The 24329-nt window shown below is 42.4% G+C and overlaps 1 protein-coding gene across 1 annotated transcript in view; it reads left to right on the top strand.

Annotated features, from left to right (window-relative positions):
* The first annotated feature begins 288 nt into the window (after window positions 1–288).
* The window catches only part of LOC139416148 (solute carrier family 2, facilitated glucose transporter member 4-like), a 34974-nt gene continuing 10933 nt past the window's right edge, over window positions 289–24329 (top strand). Inside the window, exons 1-3 of the mRNA XM_071164481.1 lie at window positions 289–753; window positions 5993–6088; window positions 22538–22698. Of these exons, the coding sequence (XP_071020582.1) occupies window positions 721–753; window positions 5993–6088; window positions 22538–22698 (290 nt within the window). The 5' untranslated portion in view covers window positions 289–720. The remainder of the gene's footprint in view (window positions 754–5992; window positions 6089–22537; window positions 22699–24329) is intronic.

Genomic DNA, 24329 nt, shown 5'->3' with positions numbered 1-24329 from the left:
GTATCAATCTAATCAATAAAATGAAATGTCTTCTTCAATTGCAGTTCATCCAATTGTAACCATTCTTCTTGGTAGTGCAAAACATCACATAAGGTTTAAGAGTTAGGGAATACTTTAGACCAACTAGCCTACTGCACTTTTTATAGTGCTTTTAACAATTGCATGATTCATCACATGATTGGTGCTTTTTCACATACTTACATATGTCCAATATTTAAAAGGAGACTTACAGAATCTGAAAGTGCAAACCTAGTAGGAATCACATTGGCCGTTCTGTGTACAGATAACACTCCTCTTGACTTCAGCCAATGGTGAATAAGGTCAATACAGCTCCTGCTTTCATCTTGCCGCAAAAGACGACCTCTGTGACGGCTGAAACTCCATCCAGTCACCCCTCACACCCTCCCTCTCTCATTTAGAAAATACCAAGAGAGGTGTGCGCCAATGTCATTCTATCCAAGGTAGACCCGGACTCGCCACGAACTTCAAAGCGAGGAGACTCAGAGTTAAAACCTTTGAACTGTTGCAACCTTGTCGCTTTTCACTTGTGTTTCAATTTTAGCATTGGATTTGACTTTACCGGTCAACATTTAATACAAGTGCCAGGCTTATTGTCCATATTCCAAGTGAGGGTTTTCACGTCGTGTCCAGTTGGGAGTGTGCGTGGGGGAGCGGGACAACTGTCACGGACTGTAATTGGTGTCTCACGCGGTCAAAGCCATGCCGCCTGGGTTTCAGCAACTTGGAGTGGAGGTATTGTCAACATTATTCGTTTTTATAAGAAAATATGAAATGTTTTCATGCTCACTAACAATGAGTAGCCTCTGATGCATGGAGTAAATTTACGCATAGGTTATAGCCTATTGAGACCGATTTTCAGTAGCCTAACCCATGTCTCTGCATGTGTGAATTTATATTTATATTTTGTTTATAAAAAGTCTATAACATTATAAATATCCATTAAATACATACATTGTTTACATTTTGTAATCCACGTTTTAGAGATCCATTAAGAACGTTTACAATAGGCTAATTGATCTCTCCACCCAGCTAAAAGTTGCCTCTTTATCTCTTCGTTCTCATCCCCTTTCACTTGCTTATCTCAGGTGAGGGATGACTCTTCCACACCTGACGAAATGACTGGTTCATATGAACGCCTTCGAAAAATGTCATCAGTGAAATATGGAATATTAAAAATGTGAACTAATTTCCGCGAATGAAACGTTGTGATTTTAGAATAATTATAGCAATTGCTATTCGTCCATCAGAATCGGCATTATGAGCATTTACATTTAGAACCCCAATAACGTTACACGGGGAATATGTAAATAACGCTATGTAACTGAATGTCTCAAATTAGACTTTCACATTCTAAAAGTAGTCCAGACCCTCTAAATATATGGCTCTAACAAACATTCTACTTTCAGGAAGATTGTCAAAACAATGTGAGCCCTTATTTGTCCTATAGTGACCTTGACCAGGAGATACCTGCTTACAGGTCAGGCCTGAGATGAATATGGGTTGGTAGGTGACCCAGCTCCACCGGTTTGTGTTACATACCACAGCTCATACAAAAAACACTAAACTAGTACATATATTCAAAAATATGATCAGAATTGCAGCATCTTTGTATTTTTCTTCCTGCTCATAGTTTGTGGCAAAACAGAAAAGATCAAGAAAAGGCAATACAGAGAACTGGAGACAATGAAAACAAGGTCTTAACATCAGCCCATTTCTTTCCCAATATGTATTTCCCAATATGTTCTACATATGCAGGCTACAGTTGAAATGTTGTAAAGGCCATTCGATGAAGTGAAATGGAACACGACCCTTAGGTTCTTTTTTTGTTGTTGTACAATGTGGGTCTCTCGGGCACACAAAAAAAAACAGGAAGTGTCTGGACAACCTCTACTAAAACACTAGATTCAGGGATGTGTGAAGGACCACAGGGATGTCGGGCAACAGAGCAAACGCCTGTCAGGACACGTTTTTTTGTCACCACAAGGCACTCCATTTCACGTTGGATACTTATACAACAGGGTGTGTGGTTTCTAGGAGGGAAGAGAAATGGAAATCTAAATTAAACATGAAAAGTTAGGCTAGACAAGGCAATTAGGCATACATGTATACTCACTACTGTATCACAAGTTAAACTAAATAATGTTCTCAATTGTACACTATAAATATAAAACATGCATCATATTGCAGTGCCTGAATCAAACAGTGTGGTTATATAGTAAACAGACCCAGGTAGGGTCTGAAGCTAGCATTAGCCAGGTATGCTATACGACTCAGATCAAGCACTGGGCCTGGAAATAATGTGGGAAAGGCACCATCATTGTAACATACAATTATACCAGTAAAATATGCACTATATCTGCACAATAAGGGCCGAAGTGTGAGACAATGGCATCAGACTGAACAGCTCCCATGTAGTCATCGTTATGATTCGCAGTGGGCTACAAACATGTAGCAGGCTAGGCAGGTCATGTTAACAAATGATTAGCCTAGCACACAAACGAGTACAAACATCAATCCCTGCAAAACAGACTTTCCTATCAACTCTCAAATATAGCTACTTACACTATTTAACACAGCAAACACTTCTTTATTGCTAGCTCTGCTCCCATGTGTCCATTTCCCTCACTTTATCAGATTAGCCACGCCCAGTAGGCGGGCCCCGCCAAGGTAATTAGAGGACACATGGGAGCAGTGATTGGTTCGTTGGCAGGTCAATCATGGTCTATAAGGGCCTTTTTAACAGAAACACACACACACACACACACACACACAGTGGCTGAAAAAGTACCCAATTGTCATACATGAGTAAAAGTAAAGATACCTAAATAGAAAATTACTCAAGTAAAAGTGCAAAGTCACCCAGTAAAATACTACTTGAGTAAAAGTCTAAAAGTATTTGGTTTTAAATGTACTTAAGTATCAAAAAGCAAATGGAATTGTTAAAATATACTTCAGTATCAAAAGTGAAAGTAAATGCTATAAATCAATTCAATATATTAAGCAAACCAGACAGCACAATTTACTTTTTTATTTACGAATAGCCAGAGCCGCACTCAGAAATCATTTACAAACTAAGCATTTGGGTTTAGTTAGTCCACCAGATCAGAGGCAGTAGGGATGACCACATGTTCTCTCTTGACAAGTATGTAAATTGTACCATTTTCCTGTCCTGCTAAGCATTCGAAATGTAACAAGTACTTTTTGGTGTCAGGGAAACTATATGGGAGTAAAAGGTACATATTTTCTTTAGGAATGTAGTGGAGTAAAAGTAAAAGTAGTCAAAAATATAAGAAGTAAAGTACAGATACCCCCAAAAATAACTTAAGTACTTCAAAGTATTTTTACTTTGTTGCCTTACGCCACTGCTTAGACAATCACATGCACACACTTTACCTTTGTTTTGCTTTTATGCTGACAAAACACGCCCTATCTGGGTACTCAACACTGCAAGGTCATCATGTCACAGCAACACAGACAGACACACCTCCGACACAAACTCAACCAGGTGTAGGATTCTAATGTAATATGCACACACATTTGGACATTTATTAATGAACCATTCTACCATTTTTCAGAATAGCATAGAATAGAATAGAATGATGTCCTCAGAGGGGAAATGCTTTGCACAGTCTTGTATAGTTTAAATAAAACATAACAGTGAACACCATGTATATGTTATCATTAATAACATAACATATTGATAACATTTTTGGAGAAGGAAACTGTTAACCCTATCTAGTTAATATCGGATTTGAACTAAGTAACTGTGCATTACAGCCCATGTTTAACTATTGTGAATTCAGTGGTATGTTGGGAAGGCTGCTAGAGCCAGTCAGCTTGCTGTGTCGAAGGTAAACAGATGTAAGCACTAGGAAAACCTGGTCAGTCTCTCCCAGAGCCCCAAGCTGTCAGTCGCCATGGTAACAGGTGCCTGTGGACTGATGGGAACATAGAACGCAAATATACTTTATATATACTGTATATATATTGTCATCTTCAACCTAGACGGGAACTAGGATGGAACTCAGCGTTCAGTCACCCAATCACACGATACACAGTTAAGTCCTGGCCACAGCTAGAAAGATCCTTTCCCATTGGTATCACAGTTATAAATAGTGGATATTAGAGAGGCTGTCGCGTGTGTGTCTGGGGGGTTAGGTTGTTTTTGCAACAAACCATGCCTTTCTAGGTTATCCATCCTCTCTGTATCCCTCACCAATGGGCACAATCCAACAGTCCTTGTTTCCCTTTATGAACAACCAGAGACACATATTTAAATCTAAATACAGTGCCTTGCGAAAGTATTCGGCCCTCTTGAACTTTGCGACCGTTTGCCACATTTCAGGCTTCAAACATAAAGATATAAAACTGTATTTTTTTGTGAAGAATCAACAACAAGTGGGACACAATCATGAAGTGGAACGACATTTATTGGATATTTCAAACTTTTTTAACAAATCAAAAACTGAAAAATTGGGCATGCAAAATTATTCAGCCCCTTTACTTTCAGTGCAGCAAACTCTCTCCAGAAGTTCAGTGAGGATCTCTGAATGATCCAATGTTGACCTAAATGACTAATGATGATAAATACAATCCACCTGTGTGTAATCAAGTCTCCGTATAAATGCACCTGCACTGTGATAGTCTCAGAGGTCCGTTAAAAGCGCAGAGAGCATCATGAAGAACAAGGAACACACCAGGCAGGTCCGAGATACTGTTGTGAAGAAGTTTAAAGCCGGATTTGGATACAAAAAGATTTCCCAAGCTTTAAACATCCCAAGGAGCACTGTGCAAGCGATAATATTGAAATGGAAGGAGTATCAGACCACTGCAAATCTACCAAGACCTGGCCGTCCCTCTAAACTTTCAGCTCATACAAGGAGAAGACTGATCAGAGATGCAGCCAAGAGGCCCATGATCACTCTGGATGAACTGCAGAGATCTACAGCTGAGGTGGGAGACTCTGTCCATAGGACAACAATCAGTTGTATATTGCACAAATCTGGCCTTTATGGAAGAGTGGCAAGAAGAAAGCCATTTCTTAAAGATATCCATAAAAAGTGTCGTTTAAAGTTTGCCACAAGCCACCTGGGAGACACACCAAACATGTGGAAGAAGGTGCTCTGGTCAGATGAAACCAAAATTGAACTTTTGGCAACAATGCAAAACGTTATGTTTGGCGTAAAAGCAACACAGCTGAACACACCATCCCCACTGTCAAACATGGTGGTGGCAGCATCATGGTTTGGGCCTGCTTTTCTTCAGCAGGGACAGGGAAGATGGTTAAAATTGATGGGAAGATGGATGGAGCCAAATACAGGACCATTCTGGAAGAAAACCTGATGGAGTCTGCAAAAGACCTGAGACTGGGACGGAGATTTGTCTTCCAACAAGACAATGATCCAAAACATAAAGCAAAATCTACAATGGAATGGTTCAAAAATAAACATATCCAGGTGTTAGAATGGCCAAGTCAAAGTCCAGACCTGAATCCAATCGAGAATCTGGTGAAAGAACTGAAAACTGCTGTTCACAAATGCTCTCCATCCAACCTCACTGAGCTCGAGCTGTTTTGCAAGGAGGAATGGGAAAAAATGTCAGTCTCTCGATGTGCAAAACTGATAGAGACATACCCCAAGCGACTTACAGCTGTAATCGCAGCAAAAGGTGGCGCTACAAAGTATTAATTAATTTTGCACGCCCAATTTTTCAGTTTTTGATTTGTTAAAAAAGTTTGAAATATCCAATAAATGTCGTTCCACTTCATGATTGTGTCCCACTTGTTGTTGATTCTTCACAAAAAAATACAGTTTTATATCTTTATGTTTGAAGCCTGAAATGTGGCAAAAGGTCGCAAAGTTCAAGGGGGCCGAATACTTTCGCAAGGCACTGTATATGGCTCTGCAAGCAATCACACAATTTAACCTTGATAACAGAGGTGTTGTCTTCCTCTTGTGTGTGTCCACTACAGACAGTGACTGGAACCCTTGCTCTCTCAGTGTTCACTGCTGTATTGGGCTCCTTTCAGTTTGGATACAATATCGGCGTCATCAATGCACCTCAGAAGGTAAGACCAACTTGCAATTTCATTAAAGGGGAATTCCACTACTTTTTAACCTCATATTTATTATCTCCAGCACCATACTAGTTTTCCCTTTAACCAGTGCCATAGATAAACAGATTCTGTCAAAATCAGGCCCACTTTGGCACCAAAAGTTACAGTACATTCAAGACCGTACAATTCTAATAGAATCCCAATTAGAATGTTGTCAGGGGGCATGTTTGGTATCAAATCAAATGTTATTGTTGACATACACATATTTAGCACATGTTATTGCGGGTGTGGCGAAATGCTTGTGTTCCTAGCTCCAACAGTGCAGTAGTATCTAACAATCACAACAGTACAGGCACATCTACAAGTTAAAGAATGGAATTAAGAAATATATAAATATTAGATCAAGCAATGTTGGAGTGGCATTGACTAAAATACAGTAGAATAGAATACAGTATATACATATGAGACGAGTAAAGCAGTATGTCAACGTTATTGAAGCATTATTAAAATGGCCAGTGATTCCAAGTCATTTATATAGGGCAGCAGCCTCTAAGGTGAAGGGTTGCGTAACCGGGAGGAAGTCGACTAGTGATGTCGATTTAACAGTCTGATAGCCTTGAGATAGAAGCTGATTTTCAGTCTCTCGGTCCCAGCTTTGATGCACCTGTACTGACCTCGACTTCTAGATGATAGCGGGGTGAACAGGCCGTGGCCCGGGTGGTTGATGTTCTTGATTATCTTTTTGGCCTTCCTGTGATATCGGGTGCTGTAGGTGTCCTGAATGGCAGGTAGTTTGCCCCCGGTGATGCGTTGGGCACACCGCACCACCCTCTGGAGAGCCCTGTGGTTGTGGACGGTGCAGTTGCCATATCGGGCGGTGATACAGCCCGAAAGGATGCTCTCAATTGTGCAACTGTAACAGTTTGTGAGGGTTTTATGGGCCAAGGCAAATTTTCTTCAGCCTCCTGAGGTTGAAGAGACGCTGTTGCGCCTTCACCACGCTGTCTATGTGGGTTAGCCATTTCAGATTGTCAGTGAGGTTTACGCCGAGGATCTTGAAGCTTTCCACCTTCTCCACTGTGGTCCCGTCGATGTGGATAGTGGCATGCTACCTTTGCTGTTTCCTGAAGTCCACAATCTACTGCTTTGTTTTGTTTACATTGAGTGAGAGGTTATTTTCCTGGCACCACACTCCCAGGGCCTTCACCTCCTCCTTGTAGGCTGTCTCGTCCTTGTTGGTAATCAGCCCTACTACTGTTGTGTCATCTGCAAACTTGATGATTGAGGTGGAGGCATGCGTGGCCACGCAGTCATGGGTGAACAGGGAGTACAGGAGGGGGCTGAGCACACACCCTTGTGGGGCCCCTGTGTTGAGGATCAGTGAAGTGGAGGTGTTCTTTCCTACCTTCGCCACCTGGGGGCGGCCCATCACAGGGCGGGGTTCAGACCCAGGGCCCAGAGCTTAATGATGAGTTTGGAGGATATTATGGTGTTGAATGCTGAGCTATAGTCAATGAACAGCATTCTTACATAGGTATTCCTCTTGACCAGATGGAATAGCGCAGTGCGATGGCGATTGCATCGTCTGTGGATATATTAGGTCGGTAAGCAAATTGAAGTGAGTCTAGGGTGTCAGGTAAGGTAGAGGTGATATGATCCGTAACTAGCCTCTCACAGCACTTCAAGATGACAGAAGTGAGTGTTACGGGGCAATAGTAATTTAGTTCAGTTACCTTTGCTTTCTTGGGTACAGGAACAATGGTGGACATCTTGAAGCAAGTGGGGACAGCAGACTGGGATAGGGAGAGATTGAATATGTCCGTAAACACTCCAGCCAGCTGGTCTGCGCATTGTCTGAGGACGCAGCTAGCGATGCCGCCTGGGCTAGCAGCCCTGCTTGTCTGTAGACCCTGCCACATACTTCTTGTGTCTGAGCCGTTGAAATGCGACTACTGACGTTTTGTCTGTTTGACTGTCATATTCCCAGTCACCATTGTTAAATGCTGTGGTTCGCGCTTTCAGTTTTGCGTGAATGCTGCCATCTATCCACGGTTTTTGGTTTGGGTAGGTTTTAATAGTCACAGTGGGTACACCATCTCCTATACACTTCCTGATTAACTCAGTCACCGTGTCTGTGTATTTGTCAATGTTATTCTCAGAGGCTACCCGGACCATATCCCAGTCCGCGTGATCAAAACAATCTTGAAGCATGGATTGGTCCGATTGGTCAGACCAGCATTGAATAGACTTTGCACAGGTACTTCCTGTTTGAGATTCTGTCTATAGGAAAGGAGGAGCAAAATGGAGTCCTGATCAGATTTGCCGAAGGGAGGGCAAAAAAAAGCAGAGTAGCAGTGGTCCAAAATTTTCCAGCTCGAGTACTACCACCAATGTGTTGATAGATCTTGGGTAGCCTTTTCCTCAAATTAGCTTTGTTAAAATCCCCTTCTGCAATAAATGCGGCCTTAGGATATGTGGTTTCCAGTTTGCATAAAGTTCAGTGTAGTTCTTTGAGGGCCGTTGTGGTATTGGCTTGAGGGGGAATATGCACGCTGTGACTATAACCAAAGAGAATTCTCTTGGGAGGTAAAAATATGGTCGGCATTTGATTGTGAGGTATTCTAGGTCGGGTGAACAAAAGGACTTGAGTTTCTGTATGTTATCACAATCACACCACGAGTAGTTAATCATGAAACATACACCCCCGCCTTTCTTCTTCCCGGAGAGTTCTTTATTCATATATGTGCGATGTACTGAGAACCCAGCTGGCAGTATGAACTGGGACATTACGTGAAACATGTTACAATCCCTAAGTATGTTACAATCCCTGATGTCTCTCTGGAAGGAGATCCTAGCCCTGAGCTCGTCTACTTTATTATCCAGAGACTGAATATTGAATAAGTAATATACTCGGAAGCGGTGGATGGTATGCCCGCCTACCGAGTCGGACTAGAAGTCTACTCCGAATACCTCTTCTCCGCTGCCTGTGTTTTGGAGCAGCCTCTGGAATAAGTTGAATTGCCCTGGGGGGTACGAACAAATGATCCAATTTGGAAAAGTCGTATTTCTGGTCGTAATGCTGGTGAGTTGCTGCTGCTCTGATAACGCAAAGTTCTTTCCGGCTGTATGTAATAATACAAAAACAATTCTGGGCTAATAATGTAAGAAATAACTAAATACTGCAAAGTTGCTTAGGAACTAGAAGCAGAGCTGCCATATCTGTTAGCTCCATCTTGCCTTTTCATCGTGGAAGACAGTTGGCTAAGCTCTTCCTACTGGAGTCTGTAGCTCCTGCATGAACAACCCAGCTAGCACATAATGGTCTGAAAACCATATATTTATTGTGAGAGCGTGGTTGTCCTATGGTGGTTTTTAACCTTCCCTCAACTTTCTGGGAATGGTGCATGATAGTCGCTTGGCTTTGGAACATACTCAGCACATTTAAGGAACTAAAAAGTTCCTTACATTCCTTAAGGTTCAAACATGGTTATCTTTAATATCAATTTTGCTAATGTTCTTGGAATTTTCTCCAACTGGTTTGATATTGGGAATGTTTTAAAATAGTTCAGAAGGCGTTAAGAAACAACGTTCTTCTGTGGGAATTTCAGTACTTCAGCCTAACATTTTCTACAAGTTTCCTCATAGTTCTATTTAAAGTCATGTTCTCAAATTGTTCCAAGAACGTTAAGTATGTTCAGCTGTGTTGGCTGCACCCACTAATTGGCAACACCTGATCTTAATTTGTGCTTGTTTCCTATCAAATGGTCTCTGTTTTATTAGACTCAAATTAACAGCTTTGTATGTGTACAAAAACGTACCAAGAACCCAATGGTCACTCTGACGGAGCTCTAGAGTTCCTCTGTGGAGATGGGAGAGCATCTCAATCACGCCTTTATGGTAGAGTGGCCAGATGGAAGCCCCCCTTCAGTAAAAGGCACATGACAGCCCACTTGGATTTTGCCAAAAGGCACCTAAAGGACTCAGACCATGAGAAACAAGATTCTTTGGTCTGATGAAACTAAGATTTAACTTTTTGGCCTGAATGCTAAGCGTCATGTCTGGAGGAAACCTGGCACCATCACTAAGGTGAAGCATGGTTGTGCTGTGGGTATGTTTTTCAGCTGCAGTGACTGGGAGACTAGTCAGGATTGAGGGAAAGATGATCGGAGCAAAGTGCGGAGAGATCCTTGATGAAAACCTGGTCCAGAGCCGTCAGGACATCAGACTAGGGCGAAGGTTCACCTTCCAACAGGACAGTGACCCTAAGCACACAGCCAGGTCAATGCAGGAGTGCCTTCGAGAGAAGTCTCTGAATGTCCTTGTGTGGCCCACACAGAGCCCCGACTTGAACCGATCGAACATCTCTGGAGAGACCTGAAAATAGCTGTGCAGCGACGCTCCCCATCCAATCTGACAGAGTTTGAGAAGAATCTGCAGAGAAGAATGGGTGAAACTCCCCAAATTCATACCCAAGAAGACTCTAGGTTGTAATCACTGCCAAAGGTGCTTCAACAAAGTACTGAGTAAAGGGTCTGAATACTTATGTATGAGTAAACCGCCACTACCATCCGTACTATTGGCCAACGTGCAATCACTGGAAAATAGAATGGATGATCTACGATTAAGACTAACCTACCAACGGGACATTAAAAACTATAATATCTTATGTTTCATTGAGTCGTGGCTGAACGGATACTATAGAGCTGGCTGGGTATTCCGTGCATTGGCAGGACAGAGAAGCTATGTCTGGTAAGACGAGGGGCGCGATTTCTCATTTTAAAGAAGTCTCGAGGTATTGCTCGTCTGAGGTAGAGTACCTCATGATAAGCTGTAGACCACACTATCTACCAAGAGAGTTCTCATCTATATTATTCAAAACAGTCTATTTACCACCTCAAACCAATGCTGGCACTAAGACCACACTCAACGAGCTGTATAACGCCATAAGCAAACAAGAAAATGCACATCTAGTAGCGGCGCTCCTAGTGGCCGGGGACCTTAATGCAAGCAAACTTAAATCCATTTTACCAAATTTCGACCAGCATGTCACATGTGCAACTAAAGGGGGAAAAATACTCTATACCATCTTTACTCCACACAGAGAGACACAAACAAAGCTCTCCCTCGCGATCCATTTGGAAAATCTGACCATAATTCTATTCTCCTGATTCCTGTGTACAAGCAAAAACTAAAGCCGGAAGTACCAGTGACTTGCTCAATACGCTACTGGACTGTTTTGCTAGCACAGACTGGAATTTGTTCCGGGATTCATCCAATGGCATTGAGGAGTATACCACCTCGGTCGCCGGCTTTATCAATAAGTGTATAAACGACGTTGTCCTCACAGTGACCATACATACATATCTCAACCAGAAGCCATGGATTACAGTGAACCGAGCTAAAAGCTAGAGCTGCCGCTTTCAAGGAGCGGAACACTCATCTGGACGCTTATAAGAAATACCGTTACGCCCTCAAATGAACCCTCAAACAGGCAAAGCGTCAAAACAGGACTAAGATTGAATCCTACTACATCAGCTCTGACACTCGTCGGATGTGGCAGGGCTTGAAAACTATTACAGACTACAAAGGGAAACCCAGCTGTGAGCTGCCCAGTGACGTGAGCCTACCAGACGAGCTAAAGGCCTTTTATGGTCGCTTCGAAGCAAGCAACACTGAAGCATGCATGAGAGCACCAGCCGTATCGGACCTTTAAACAGGTCAACATTCACAAAGCCGCAGGGCCAGACGGATTACCAGGACATGTACTCAATGCATGCACGGACCAACTGGCAAGTGTTTTCACTGACATTTTCAACCTCTCCCTGACCGAGTCTGTAATACCTACTTTTTTCAAGCAGACCCTGTGCCCAAGGAAGCGAAGGTAACCTGCCTAAATGATTACCACCCCAGTAGTCATAAAGTGCTTTGAAAGGCTGGTCATGGCTCACATAAACACCATCATCCCGGAAACCCTAGACCTACTCCAATTCGCATACCGCCCCAACAGATCCAATATCAATCGCACTGAACTCTGCCCTCTCCCACCTGGACAAAAGGAACACCTATGTGAGAATGGTGTTCATTGACTACAGCTCAGCGTTCAACATCATAGCAAAGCTCCACAAAGCTCATCACTAAGCTAAGGACCCTGGGACTAAACACCTCTCTCTGCAATTGGATCGTGGACTTCCTGATGGGCCTCCCCCAGGTGGTAAGGGAAGGCAACAACACATCTGCCACGCTGATTCTCAACACTGGAGCCCCTCAGGGGTGCGTGCTTAGTCCCCTCCTGTACTTTCTGTTCACCCATGACTGCGTGGCCAAACACGACTCCAACACCATCATTAAGTTTGCTGATGACACAGTGGTAGGCCTGATCAGCGACAACAATGAGACAGCATATAGGGAGGAGGTCAGAGACCTGGCAGTGTGGTGCCAGGACAACAACCTCTCCCTCAATGTGAGCAAGACAAACGAGGTGATCGTGGACTACAGGAAAAGGCGGGCCGAACAGCCCCCATTAACTTCTTATGGATGGGGGGCAGTATTGAGTAGCTTGGATGAATAAGGTGCCCAGAGTAAACTACCTGCTACTCAGGCCCAGAAGCTAAGATATGCATATTATTAGTAGATTTGGATAGAAAACATTACAAAGTTTCTAAAACTGTTTGAATGATATCTGTGAGTATAATAGAACTCATATGGCAGGCAAAAACCTGAGAAAAAATCCACCAGGAAGTGGGAAATCTGAGGTTTCTAGGTTTTCAACTCTTTGCCTATCCAAGATACAGTGTAAATTTGATCCAATTGCACTTCCTAAAGCTTCCACTAGATGTCAACAGTCTTTAGAACCTTGTTTCAGGCTTCTACTGTGAAGGGGGAGCGAATAAGAGCTGTTTGACCAAGGGGTCTGGCAGAATGCCATGAGCTAAGTCATGCACGCAGCCGTGAGAGCTAGCTGCGTTCCTTTTCATTTCTAAAGACAAAGGAATTGTCCGGTTGAAACATTATTGAAGATTGATGATAAAAACATCCTAAAGATGGATTCTATACATCGTTTGACATGTTTCTACAAACTGTAATATAACTTTTTAAACTTTCGTCTGGACTAAGTGTGCCTGCGCCTCATGAATTAGGATTTGTGAACTAAATGCGCGAAAAAAGGAGGTATTTGGACATAAATGATGGACTTTATCGAACAAAACAAACATTTATTGTGGAACTGGGATTCCTTGGAGTGCAGTCTGATGAAGATCATCAAAGGTAAGTGAATATTTATAATGCTATTTCTGACTTCGGTTGACTCCACAACATGACGGGTATCTGTATGGCTTGTTTTGGTGCCTGAGCGCTGTACTCAGATTATTGCATGGTGTGCTTTTTCCGTAAAGCTTTTTTGAAATCTGAAATCTGACTTGCATTAAGGAGAAGTATATCTTTAATTCCATGTATAACACTTGTATTTTCATCAACATTTATGATGAGTATTTCTGTAAATTGATGTGGCTCTCTGCAAAATCACCGGATGTTTTGGAAGCAAAACATTACTGAACATAACGCGCCAATGTAAACTGAGATTTTTGGATATAAATATGAACTTTATCAAACAAAACATACATGTATTGTGTAACATGAAGTCCTATGATTGTCATCTGATGAAGATCATCAAAGGTTAATGATTCATTTTATCTCTATTTCTGCTTTTTGTGACTCCTCTCTTTGGCTGGAAAATGGCTGTGTTTTTCTGTGACTAAGTGCTGACCTAACATAATCGCATGGTATGCTTTCGTCGTAAAGCCTTTTTGAAATCGGACACTGTGGTGGGATTAACAACAAGTTTACCTTGAAAATTATGTATAATACTTGTATGTTTGAGGAATTTTAATTATGAGATTTCTGTTGTTTGAATTTGGCGCCCTGCACTTTCACTGGCTGTTGTCAAATCGATCCCGTTAACGGGATTTCAGCCCATCTCATCTCTAAGAAGTTTTAACATCGACGGAGCTGTAGTGGAGCAGGTAGAGAGTTTCAAGTTCCTTGGTGTCCACATCTCCAACAAACTATCATGGTCCAAACACACCAAGACAGTCGTGAAGAGGGCATGACAACACCTTTTCCCCCTCAGGAGATTGAAAAGATTTGACATGGGTCCCCAGATCCTCAAAAAGTTCTACAGCTGCACCATCAAGAGCATCACCGCCTGGTATGGCAACTGCTCGGCATCTGACCGTAAGGCGCTACAGAGGGTAGTGTGTATGGCCCAGTACATCACTGGGGGCAAGCTTCCTACCATCCAGGACCTATATACTAGGTGGTGTCAAAGAAAGTCCCAAATAATTGTCAAAGACTCCAGTCACCCAAGTCATAGTCGGTTCTCTCTGCTACCGCACGGCAAGCGGTATTGGAGCGCCAAGTCTAGGACCAAAAGACTCCCTAACAGCTTCTACACCCAAGCCATAAGACTGCTGAACAATTAATCAACCCCCCCCCCCCCCCCCCCCCCCCCTTTGTTTTTACACTGCTGCTATGCACTGTTTATTATCTATGCATAGTCACTTTACCCCTACATACAAAATAACTTGGATAACCTGTACCCCCGCACATTGACTCGGTACCGGTACCAACTGTATATAGCCTCGTTATTGTTATTTTTATTGTGTTACTTTTTCTTTTTATTTGACCATTTTTACTTTAGTTTATTTAGTAAATATTTTCTTAACCAACAATGCAGTTCAAGAAAGAGTTAAGGGCTTGCAAGAAACCATTTAACAGTAAGGTATTGTATTCGGAGCATGTGATAAATAACATTTGATTTGAAATGTGATATTTCCGGTTTTTATTTTCAATAAAAAATATATATTTAAAAAAACTGTTTTTGCTTTGTCATGTAATCCATTTTAGAATAAGTCTGTAAAGTAACAAAATGTGGAAAAAGTCAAGGGGTCTGAATACTTTCCGAATGCACTGTGTGCTTGTTGTCCTCACCAGGGTTTTGACCTGACTGTAGTTCAGTGTCGTAACTGACATCCGTGGGCAAATACTCACTTTCGATGGCTGGAAAAGTGAATCCCGGTTTCAACTGTACTCATGCAGATGGCAGATAGCTTGCCTGGCATCCTGTGGGCGAGCGGTTTGCTGCAACAAGAGGTCCCGTGAGAAAAAAACTTGCCGCCTATAGAAATCAAATGCCCATCCAACTGATTAATTAAAGTTATGTTAGTATATATCAGTTATCCTGTTAGAGCTTTTGTGCTGAATCCACTGTGTTGACTAAGGTGCCATGTTTATGGTCATGTCAGTGTGTAGGAAGGATATTTCAAGATGTGGGAAGTGTGCAGGAAGGCAAGGGACAGAAGATTGTGTAGTTTCAGTGGATAAGGTTGTGTGTGTTAACTGTAGGGGTGACCATGCCGCTGGGGATCGGAAGTGTCCGGTGCGAGAGAGGCAGGTTGAAGTGGTCAGAGTAGTGCAGAAAGTGTCGTATGCTGAGGCTGTGGAGAAAGTAGAGGGGGATTTTTATTTTTTATTTATCGTTCATCTAATTTGACCACCTCCCTCCAATGATCACTCAAGCCATGAACTTTCCAACCCTCTCATGATCTACCATCTCATGAATGAGGTGCTAAATTGCTTGTCTTTTTTGTGTTGCTTTAAAGCGCTTTGATATTCTTTATGTAATGAATAGCGCTTGAATAAATTATTAATATGACCTTTTCGGAAACAGGCTATTGTTGTCTTTTTTCTCAGGACCAGGTTTGTCCCGTTCACAATGAAGTAGAGTCTATAGGCTTTAAAAGCAACATATTAATGTCAGTGCAATCAATTAAGGATTCAAACTAAATGAAATGTCGGGATAGAGGAAAGAAGACATGTAGGGATATAGAAGAGAGAGGGAGATTGGGGGAATAGAGAGACTGTGAGGATGGATGTACTATTACAGAATAGTACATAGTACAATAGTACAATAGGAGATAAAGAGAGCAGGAGGAAGAAATATATTGGAGACAAGAGAGGGAAAGAGCAGAAGAGAGAGTGGCCAGGGGAGCATCCGAATAATGTCAACACGAGCCGCATGAGGAAACACACAGCGTTGCCAAAAAATACCCCCAAACCTCACCCCTCACCCTGCCTCCTCGCCCTCCTCACCCATCCGCAAGCCTGCACAGCTCACACATCTATCTACCCCCATTCCTGCACTTCAACCCCCCCACATCTCAGATATCCTTAAAGCCAAGGGTGAAATTGGAGGCAGAGGGGTTTAAGGCAACGATTCTGGTGTCATGGGAAAGAGGGGCTATTTTGGGCTTTTTTTTAGGACGACACTCAAAAGGTTTGTTGAGGCTTCACGCTGTGACTCAGACAAGGGCGGGCGGTGTCGCGTTCGGAGAGAAACACGCCATAGTGCACGTACAGCCTCCCTGAACAATATATAGTTAGATGCTCTCGCTGCAATCTAGACAATCTCTTAGATTCACTGTCGTATAGCCCCCTTCTCATTAGGGGGCTTTAGTTGTGGTTTGGTGGTCATGGCATATATCAGAACATATACAGTATCTATCAGCTAATTACTAATAGATCAAATATAGCAGATCATATATCAGCTAACATACACCAAATATATTAGAACATATATCAGCTAAAATAGCTAATATATGTTAGAATATATTTGATGTAACAGAAATAAAAAAATATTACAATATATCAGCTAACATACATCAAATATATTGGAACATACATCAGCAATCATAAACTCAGAAGAAAAAAAAATGTCTCTTTTTCAGGACCCTGTCTTTCAAAGATAATTCGTAAAAATCCAAATAACTTCACAGATCTTCATTGTAAAGGGTTTAAACACTGTTTCCCATGCTTGTTCAATGAACCATAAACAATTAATGAACATGCACCTGTGGAACAGTCTTTAAGACACTAACAGCTTACAGACGGTAGGCAATTAAGGTCACAGTTATGAAAACTTAGGACACTAAAGAGGCCTTTCTACGGACTGTGCTCATCTGCGTGAACGTGCCTTAGGCATGCTGCAAGGAGGCATGAGGACTGCAGATGTGGCCAGGGCAATAAATTGCAATGTCCGTACTGTGAGACGCCTAAAACAGAGCTACAGAAAGACAGGACAGACAGCTGAACGTCCTCGCAGTGGTAGACCACGTGTAACAACACCTGCACAGGATCGGTACATCCGAACATCACACCTGCAACACAGGTACAGGAAGGCAACAACAACTGCCAGAGTTACACCAGGAACGTACAATCCCTCCATCAGTGCTCAGATTGTCCGCAATAGGCTGAGAGAGGCTGGACTGAGGGCTTGTAGGCCTGTTGCAAGGCAGGTCCTCACCAGACATTACCGGCAACAACGTCGTCTACGGGCACAAACCCACCGTTGCTGGACACAAACCCGCTTTTTGCCAGTCCTGTCGACTGGCAAAAAGTGCTCTTCACTGGCGAGTCACGGTTTTGTCTCACCTATCGTTGAAGGAATGAGTGTTACACCGAGGCCTGTACTCTGGAGCAGGATCGATTTGGAGGTGGAGGGTCCGTCATGGTCTGGGGCGGTGTGTCACAGCATCATCGAACTGAGCTTGTTATCATTGCAGGCAATCAAAATGCTGTGCGTTACAGGGAAGACATCCTCCTCCCTCATGTGGTACCCTTCCTGCAGGCTCATCCTGACATGACCCTCCAGCATGACAATGCCAACAGTCGTACTGCTCGTTCTGTGCCTGATTTCCTGCAAGACAGGAATGTCAGTGTTCTGCGATGGCCAGCGAAGAGACCGTATCTCAATCCCATTGAGCACGTCAGGGACCTGTTGGATCGGAGGGTGAGGGCTAGGGCCATTCCCCGCAGAAATGTCCGGGAACTTGCAGGTGCCTTTGTGGAAGAGTGGGGTAACATCTCACAGCAAGAACTGGCAAATCTGGTGCAGTCCATGAGGAGGAGATGCCCTGCAGTACTTAATGCAGCTGGTGGCCACACCAGATACTGACTGTTACTTTGATTTTGACCCCCACCCCTTTGTTCAGGGACATATTATTCCATTTCTGTTAGTCACATGTCTGTGGAACTTGTTCAGTTTATGTCTCAGATTTTGAATCTTGTTATGTTATGTTCTTACAAATATTTAAACATGTTAAGTTTGCTGAAAATAAACACAGTTGACAGTGAGAGGACATTTCTTTTTTTTCTGAGTTTACATCAAATATATTGAAACATACCCAGCTAGCAGATTCTGTTTCCTGGAAGTTGTGAGAACGTATGTTTTTGGTTTCACATTGTTTTTTTTCCTGCCCGGTAAAACTGATTTTTTTTAAACATTCTGAGAACAGAAGTGAAAATGTATCCTGTTCTGGGAACATTTATTTTTAGGTAGCAGGGAGGTTCTGAGAATGTTTTACTCTGGTTCCTTGAAAGTTTTCCTGTAGGTTTTATTAATGCTCTGAGAACAAAATGATAGGTTATTTTTATAACTTCCTTAAAACCTTTACTGAATGTTTCAATAAGACTTTTAATAACACTGCTAGCTTATTTTGGGTTTTGAAATCCAAGCACAGATAGAACACGTAAATGTATTTCCTTAGGCATTTATCATGCAAACACATATATTTTTTATTGCGGCACAGTATAAGTGAGATTCAAACCTGTAATCTAATGTTCTCTAGCCATGGAATGAGTCCACTGAGTCACCAGGATGGTAGTCTGAATACCAGTCTCTTTAGCTAACATTCCACTCATTGTCATTGCCAACGAGACTGGCCTTTGGCAGTCTACAACATTCAATATACACTGGATTTACAACGAACTTGCTCATTGGTTGTTGGAAATAATATTTTCCATTACAACATGTGGTACCTGGAAAATATAATTAGAATTTATAATAAAGTCAAAAACAAACATTTAGTTGTTAAGCAGGTTCTATTTCGAGGCATAAAATCAAATCTAAGATGTTTTGTGGTTGGAATTACTGTATTTACTTTGAGAATTTAGACTTGAGCTAGCAACAAACAAAAAACGGTTGCTTAGCAACCAGATACCAACGTGTTTTGTGGCGGAAGAAAGTGATAGGTCTTTGAATATTTGCATAATCGTTGTGATTGGAAGATTGATGTGAGGGTGATCGAATCAGCATCAAATCCACTGTTCTCCTTGATCTCATTAATGATGGAATGTTCATATTTGAAGATAGCAGAAAGGCTCTTTGCCACATGGCATGGAGTACAGTGAGTGGATTAGCTAAAGAAACTGGTACCCATGCTACCACGATGGGGCTAGCATGCCATGTTTTTTTGCCATGTGGCTTTCAAAACTCTTCATTTTAGTCTATTAAAACAGAGACCATTTCAAAGGAAAACATTTTTTATTTTTTTATTTTATTTAACCTTTATTTAACTAGGCAAGTCAGTTAAGACAATATTCTTATTTACAATGACGGCCTACCCCAGCCAAACCCAGACTATGCTGGGCCAATTGTGTGCCACCCTATGGGACTCCCAATCACAGCCGGATGTGATACAGCCTGGACAAGCACTCATTAAGATCAGGAGTGGCCAATTAATGAGCGTGGACAACACAACAGAGAACACTTAACAAGATAGAGGATAGAGAGAGTTTTGTTCATGCTGAGAATGGAATGTACGTTTTTAAATAACATTCTCAGAGCGTTCTCTGAATATTACTAAAGTGTTCTTGTAATTTTTTTATTTTTTTATTTTACCCCATTTTCTCCCCAATTTCGTGGTATCCAATTGTTAGTAGTTACTATCTTGTCTCATCGCTACAACTCCCGTACGGGCTCGGGAGAGACGAAGGTCGAAAGCCATGCGTCCTCCGAAACACAACCCAACCAAGCCGCACTGCTTCTTAACACTGCATGCATCCAACCCGGAAGCCAGCCGCACCAATGTGTCGGAGGAAACACCGTGCACCTGGAAACCTGGTTAGCGCGCACTGTGCCCGGCCCGCCACAAGAGTCGCTAGTGCGCGATGAGACAAGGATATCCCTACCGGCCAAACACTCCCTAACCCGGACAACGCTAGGCCAATTGTGCGTCGCCCCATGGACCTCCCGGTCACGGCCGGCTGCGACAGGGCCTGGGCTCGAACCCAGAGTCTCTGGTGGCACAGCTAGCACTGCGATGCAGTGCCCTAGACCACAGGCCTTGTTCTTGTAGTTTTTATTGAAAAATATCTTGACATTTTCGGAACAATTTGAGAACATGACTTTAAATGGAACCACGAGGAAACCTATGGGAAACGTTTTGCTGAAGTACTGAAATTCCCACAGAAGAACGTTGTTTCTTAACGTTCTTGAAACAATTTGACAGCATTCCTAATGTCAAACCAGTTGGAGAAAGCTCCTAGACCGTTACCAAAATTGAAATGAAATGTAACCATGTTTGAACTTTTAATCAAACGTTCTGTTAAAGAAATGAAATATAAAATAAAAGTATTTTTTAAATGTGCTGAGAATGTTCCAAAGCAAGCAATTATCCTGCACCATTCCTAGAAAGTTGTGGGATGGTTGTTTGCAAAATAACCATAGAACAACCACGCTCTTACCAATCTCTAAGAAACATATGGTTCTGAGAACTTTATGTGCTAGCTTGGGTACTGTGTATCAGCTATTATACATCAAATATACAGGTACATATATCAGCAGTATATTATATCAAATGTAGAATCAGTTTCATGCTGTATATATTGCATTTTGTGTAGACAGCAGTATCATTCAACTCCTCATCTGACAAGTTAACAAATTTATACTGAACAAAAATATAAACGTCACATGGAACAATTTCAAAGATTTTACTGAGTTACAGTTCATATGAGGAAATCTGTCAATTGAAATAAATTAATTAGGCCCTAATCTATGGATTTCACATGACTGGGAATGCAGATATGCATCTGTTGGTCAAAGATACCTTATAAAAAATGCTCCTCAAAATGCTCCTTAGGATCTCGTCACGGTATTTATGTGCATTCAAACTGCCATAGATAAAATACAATTGTGTTCGTTGTCCGTAGCTTATGTCTGCCCATACCATAACCCCACCGCCACCATGGACACTCTGTTCACAACATTGATATCAGCAAACCGCTCGCCCACACGATGCAATACACGTGGTCTGCAGTTGTGAGGCCGGTTGGAAGTACTACCAAATTCTCTAAAACAGCATTGGAGACGGCTTATGGTAGAGAAATTAACATTCAATTCTCTGGCAACAGCTCTGGTGGACATTCCTGCAGTCAGCATCTATTGCACGCTCCCTCAAAAGTTGAGACATCTGTGGCATTGTGTTATGTGAAAAAAATGCACATTTTACAGTGGCCTTTTATTGTCCCCAGCACAAGGTGCACCTGTATAATGATCATGCTGTTTAATCAGCTTCTTGATATGCCACACCTCTCAGGTGGATGGATTATCTTGGCAACGGAGGCATGCTCAATAACAGGGATTTAAACAAATGTGTGCACAACATTTGAGAGGAATAAGCTTTTTGTGCGTATAGAACATTTCTGGCATCTTTTATTTCAGCTCATGACACATGGGACAAACACTTTATATGCGTTTATATTTTTGTTCAGTGTATTCTTAGGAATCTGATAGTATCTGTATTTAGATACAGACAGGGAGTGAGTCAGACAGAGGAACAGACGGAGATAGTCAGGTGAGTTGTGTTACGAGAGAGGCCTTACAACCGACGTGCCCCCGCTGGTATGTACTCTCTGGTCATGAGTCCTGGTCCCTTGAACCTCTTTAAACATGAGCCAAAACCTTGAACCCTGTGCCATCTATTCAACAGGCGAAACCTTCAGGCCCAAAAGAACCTCTTGACACAACTGTGCTACTCGTTGAAAGTCAATCCATTGAAAGACAATCTATTTGCGTTAAATTCTAGGTAAGGGATTAATGATTGGGAAGTTTTCGATTTTGATAGACCATTTTGATAGACCATATTTGCAAGAAGCACATAGTATTGAAGGTGGTTATACCCGGCCTTCACAGAACAGTTTGTCATAGTATTCACACAAAGCACATTTCTCTCTGTTCCATTGCCAAAGCATTTATCTCAAGGAAGTAACACTTTTGTATACACTTACCTAGATTCAGTATATGTGGCCCATGCCATGCGGGAACCAAACCAAGAACTCTGGTGTTGGAAGGATGCACAACACTCCAAATAACGGAACCAATTTGAACAAAGCTCATAAATCAATTTTGTCTTGACATTGTTGTCTTCCTGGCCTGGTCCCAGATCTGTTTGTGCTGTCTTACCAACTCCTATGATCCCTGTCATGCTGGGACAGCACAAACAGATATGGGACCAGGTTACAGTCATCCTGATATAATTAAGGAAAAATGTTAGCTCTATTGGATGGCTCATCTGTCTCCCCGTTGTCTTCTCATGGTCTCATCTCATCTCTCTTCTCCTGCCTTTCCAGATCATTGAGGCGGACTACAATGCTACATGGGTGCACCGGTATGGAGAGCCCATTCCCACCGCTACACTCACCACTCTGTGGTCCCTGTCGGTGGCCATCTTCTCTATAGGAGGCATGATCTCTTCCTTCTGTGTGGGCGTCATCTCAGAATGGCTGGGCAGGTAGGGGAGATGATACACTCAGACACGAGAAAGCGGACGCACAGACACGCATGCACACGCTAGGGTGACCACATTAAAAACCTCAAAATGCGGGACAACAGGATGATTTTGCAGGACATTAACTGGACAGTGTTGCTTACATGAATTAAACATTTGGCAGCATTTGCATATGCACAGTAGCAGATTTAGGTATGGGCAACATGGGCAGCCGCCCGGGAGGTGAGCAAGATGGTGAATTTGACATTTGCGCGAGCGGTTTTCTATCGCTCATCTGCACGTCACGTCAATGATATCATATCACCGTGTGGGACTGTGGGTCAATTAACCTTGTCGGAGTGGGCGCCCTGATTCTAGTTTGTGAGCTACTGCCTGGAAAGGTCTCCCACTCAGAAGTACAAGATGGGGAGGTGGGCAGGGGTAGATTGACCTCAGGCCTACCCACTGGAAGCCCGAGGTAGGGGGAGCGGCGGAATCTATCAAATTGCGCACCTCTAACTTTGTACAGTACTAATGCAATTAGTAAAATCAGTCACACTATGAAATGCTACCAAATGAACCACAATTCATTCATAAAACTGCAAATATATAGTTTCACAGACATATTGTTACATTTTTTTCTGGTTTGTGCAAAATCATTAAGAATAAAATAAAACCAGTCTGCACACCACCAAGGTGAATTGGTTTAGTCTTGACTCTTGGTTGACAGTGTTGGGGGATGGGTAATGTAGTCTCGACTCTTGGTTGACAGTGTTGGGGGATGGGTAATGTAGTCTCGACTCTTGGTTGACAGTGTTGGGGGATGGGTAATGTAGTCTCGACTCTTGGTTGACAGTGTTGGTGGATGGGTAATGTAGTCTCGACTCTTGGTTGACAGTGTTGGGGGATGGGTAATGTAGTCTTGACTCTTAGTTGACAGTGTTGGGGGATGGGTAATGTAGTCTTGACTCTTGGTTGACAGTGTTTGGGGATGGGTAATGTAGTCTTGACTCTTGGTCGACAGTGTTGGGGGATGGGTAATGTAGTCTTGACTCTTGGTTGACAGTGTTGGGGGATGGGTAATGTATTGATGCTCGAGTGCCAAATCAACACAAATGGACAAGAAAAGGTCTAAGCCATCAGGTGCCCAGTTTAGGAAAAAGAGGAAAGAAGAAGAGGAGAAACGTACAAAAGATAAAGGTTTGCAGCTATGTCATCTCTTTATGAGTATAATAACACTTATGTTTGTTAGCCTATGTTACTATGTTGCTTGCTTTGCTATTTGTATTTATTTAACCAGGCAAGTCAGTTAAGAACAAATTATTATTTACAATGCCAGCCTAGGAACAGTGGGTTAACTGCCTTGTTCAGGGGCAGAATGACAGATTTTTACCTTGTCACCTCGGGGATTCGATCTAGCAACCTTTCGGTTACTGGCCCAATGCTCTAACCAGTTGGCTACCTGCCACCCCTATTACACATAGGGGGACGACAATATTCAGTTTTCTGTCCAACTAGCTTACATAACATTGGATATAATTTCACACAGTTTCATCATGATTATGTGTGTAGCCTGCAGAAGAACGATTACAACCTAACTAGCACATTATTGATTTGGTTAACTTTCATTGAGGTGACATCATAAAGGTTTTCTG

Source organism: Oncorhynchus clarkii, chromosome 9 (genome assembly GCF_045791955.1).
Source record: "Oncorhynchus clarkii lewisi isolate Uvic-CL-2024 chromosome 9, UVic_Ocla_1.0, whole genome shotgun sequence".
Lineage (NCBI taxonomy): Eukaryota > Metazoa > Chordata > Actinopteri > Salmoniformes > Salmonidae > Oncorhynchus > Oncorhynchus clarkii.
The sequence above is the reverse complement of the archived record's forward strand: the minus strand, read 5'-3'. Positions and strand labels throughout refer to the sequence as shown.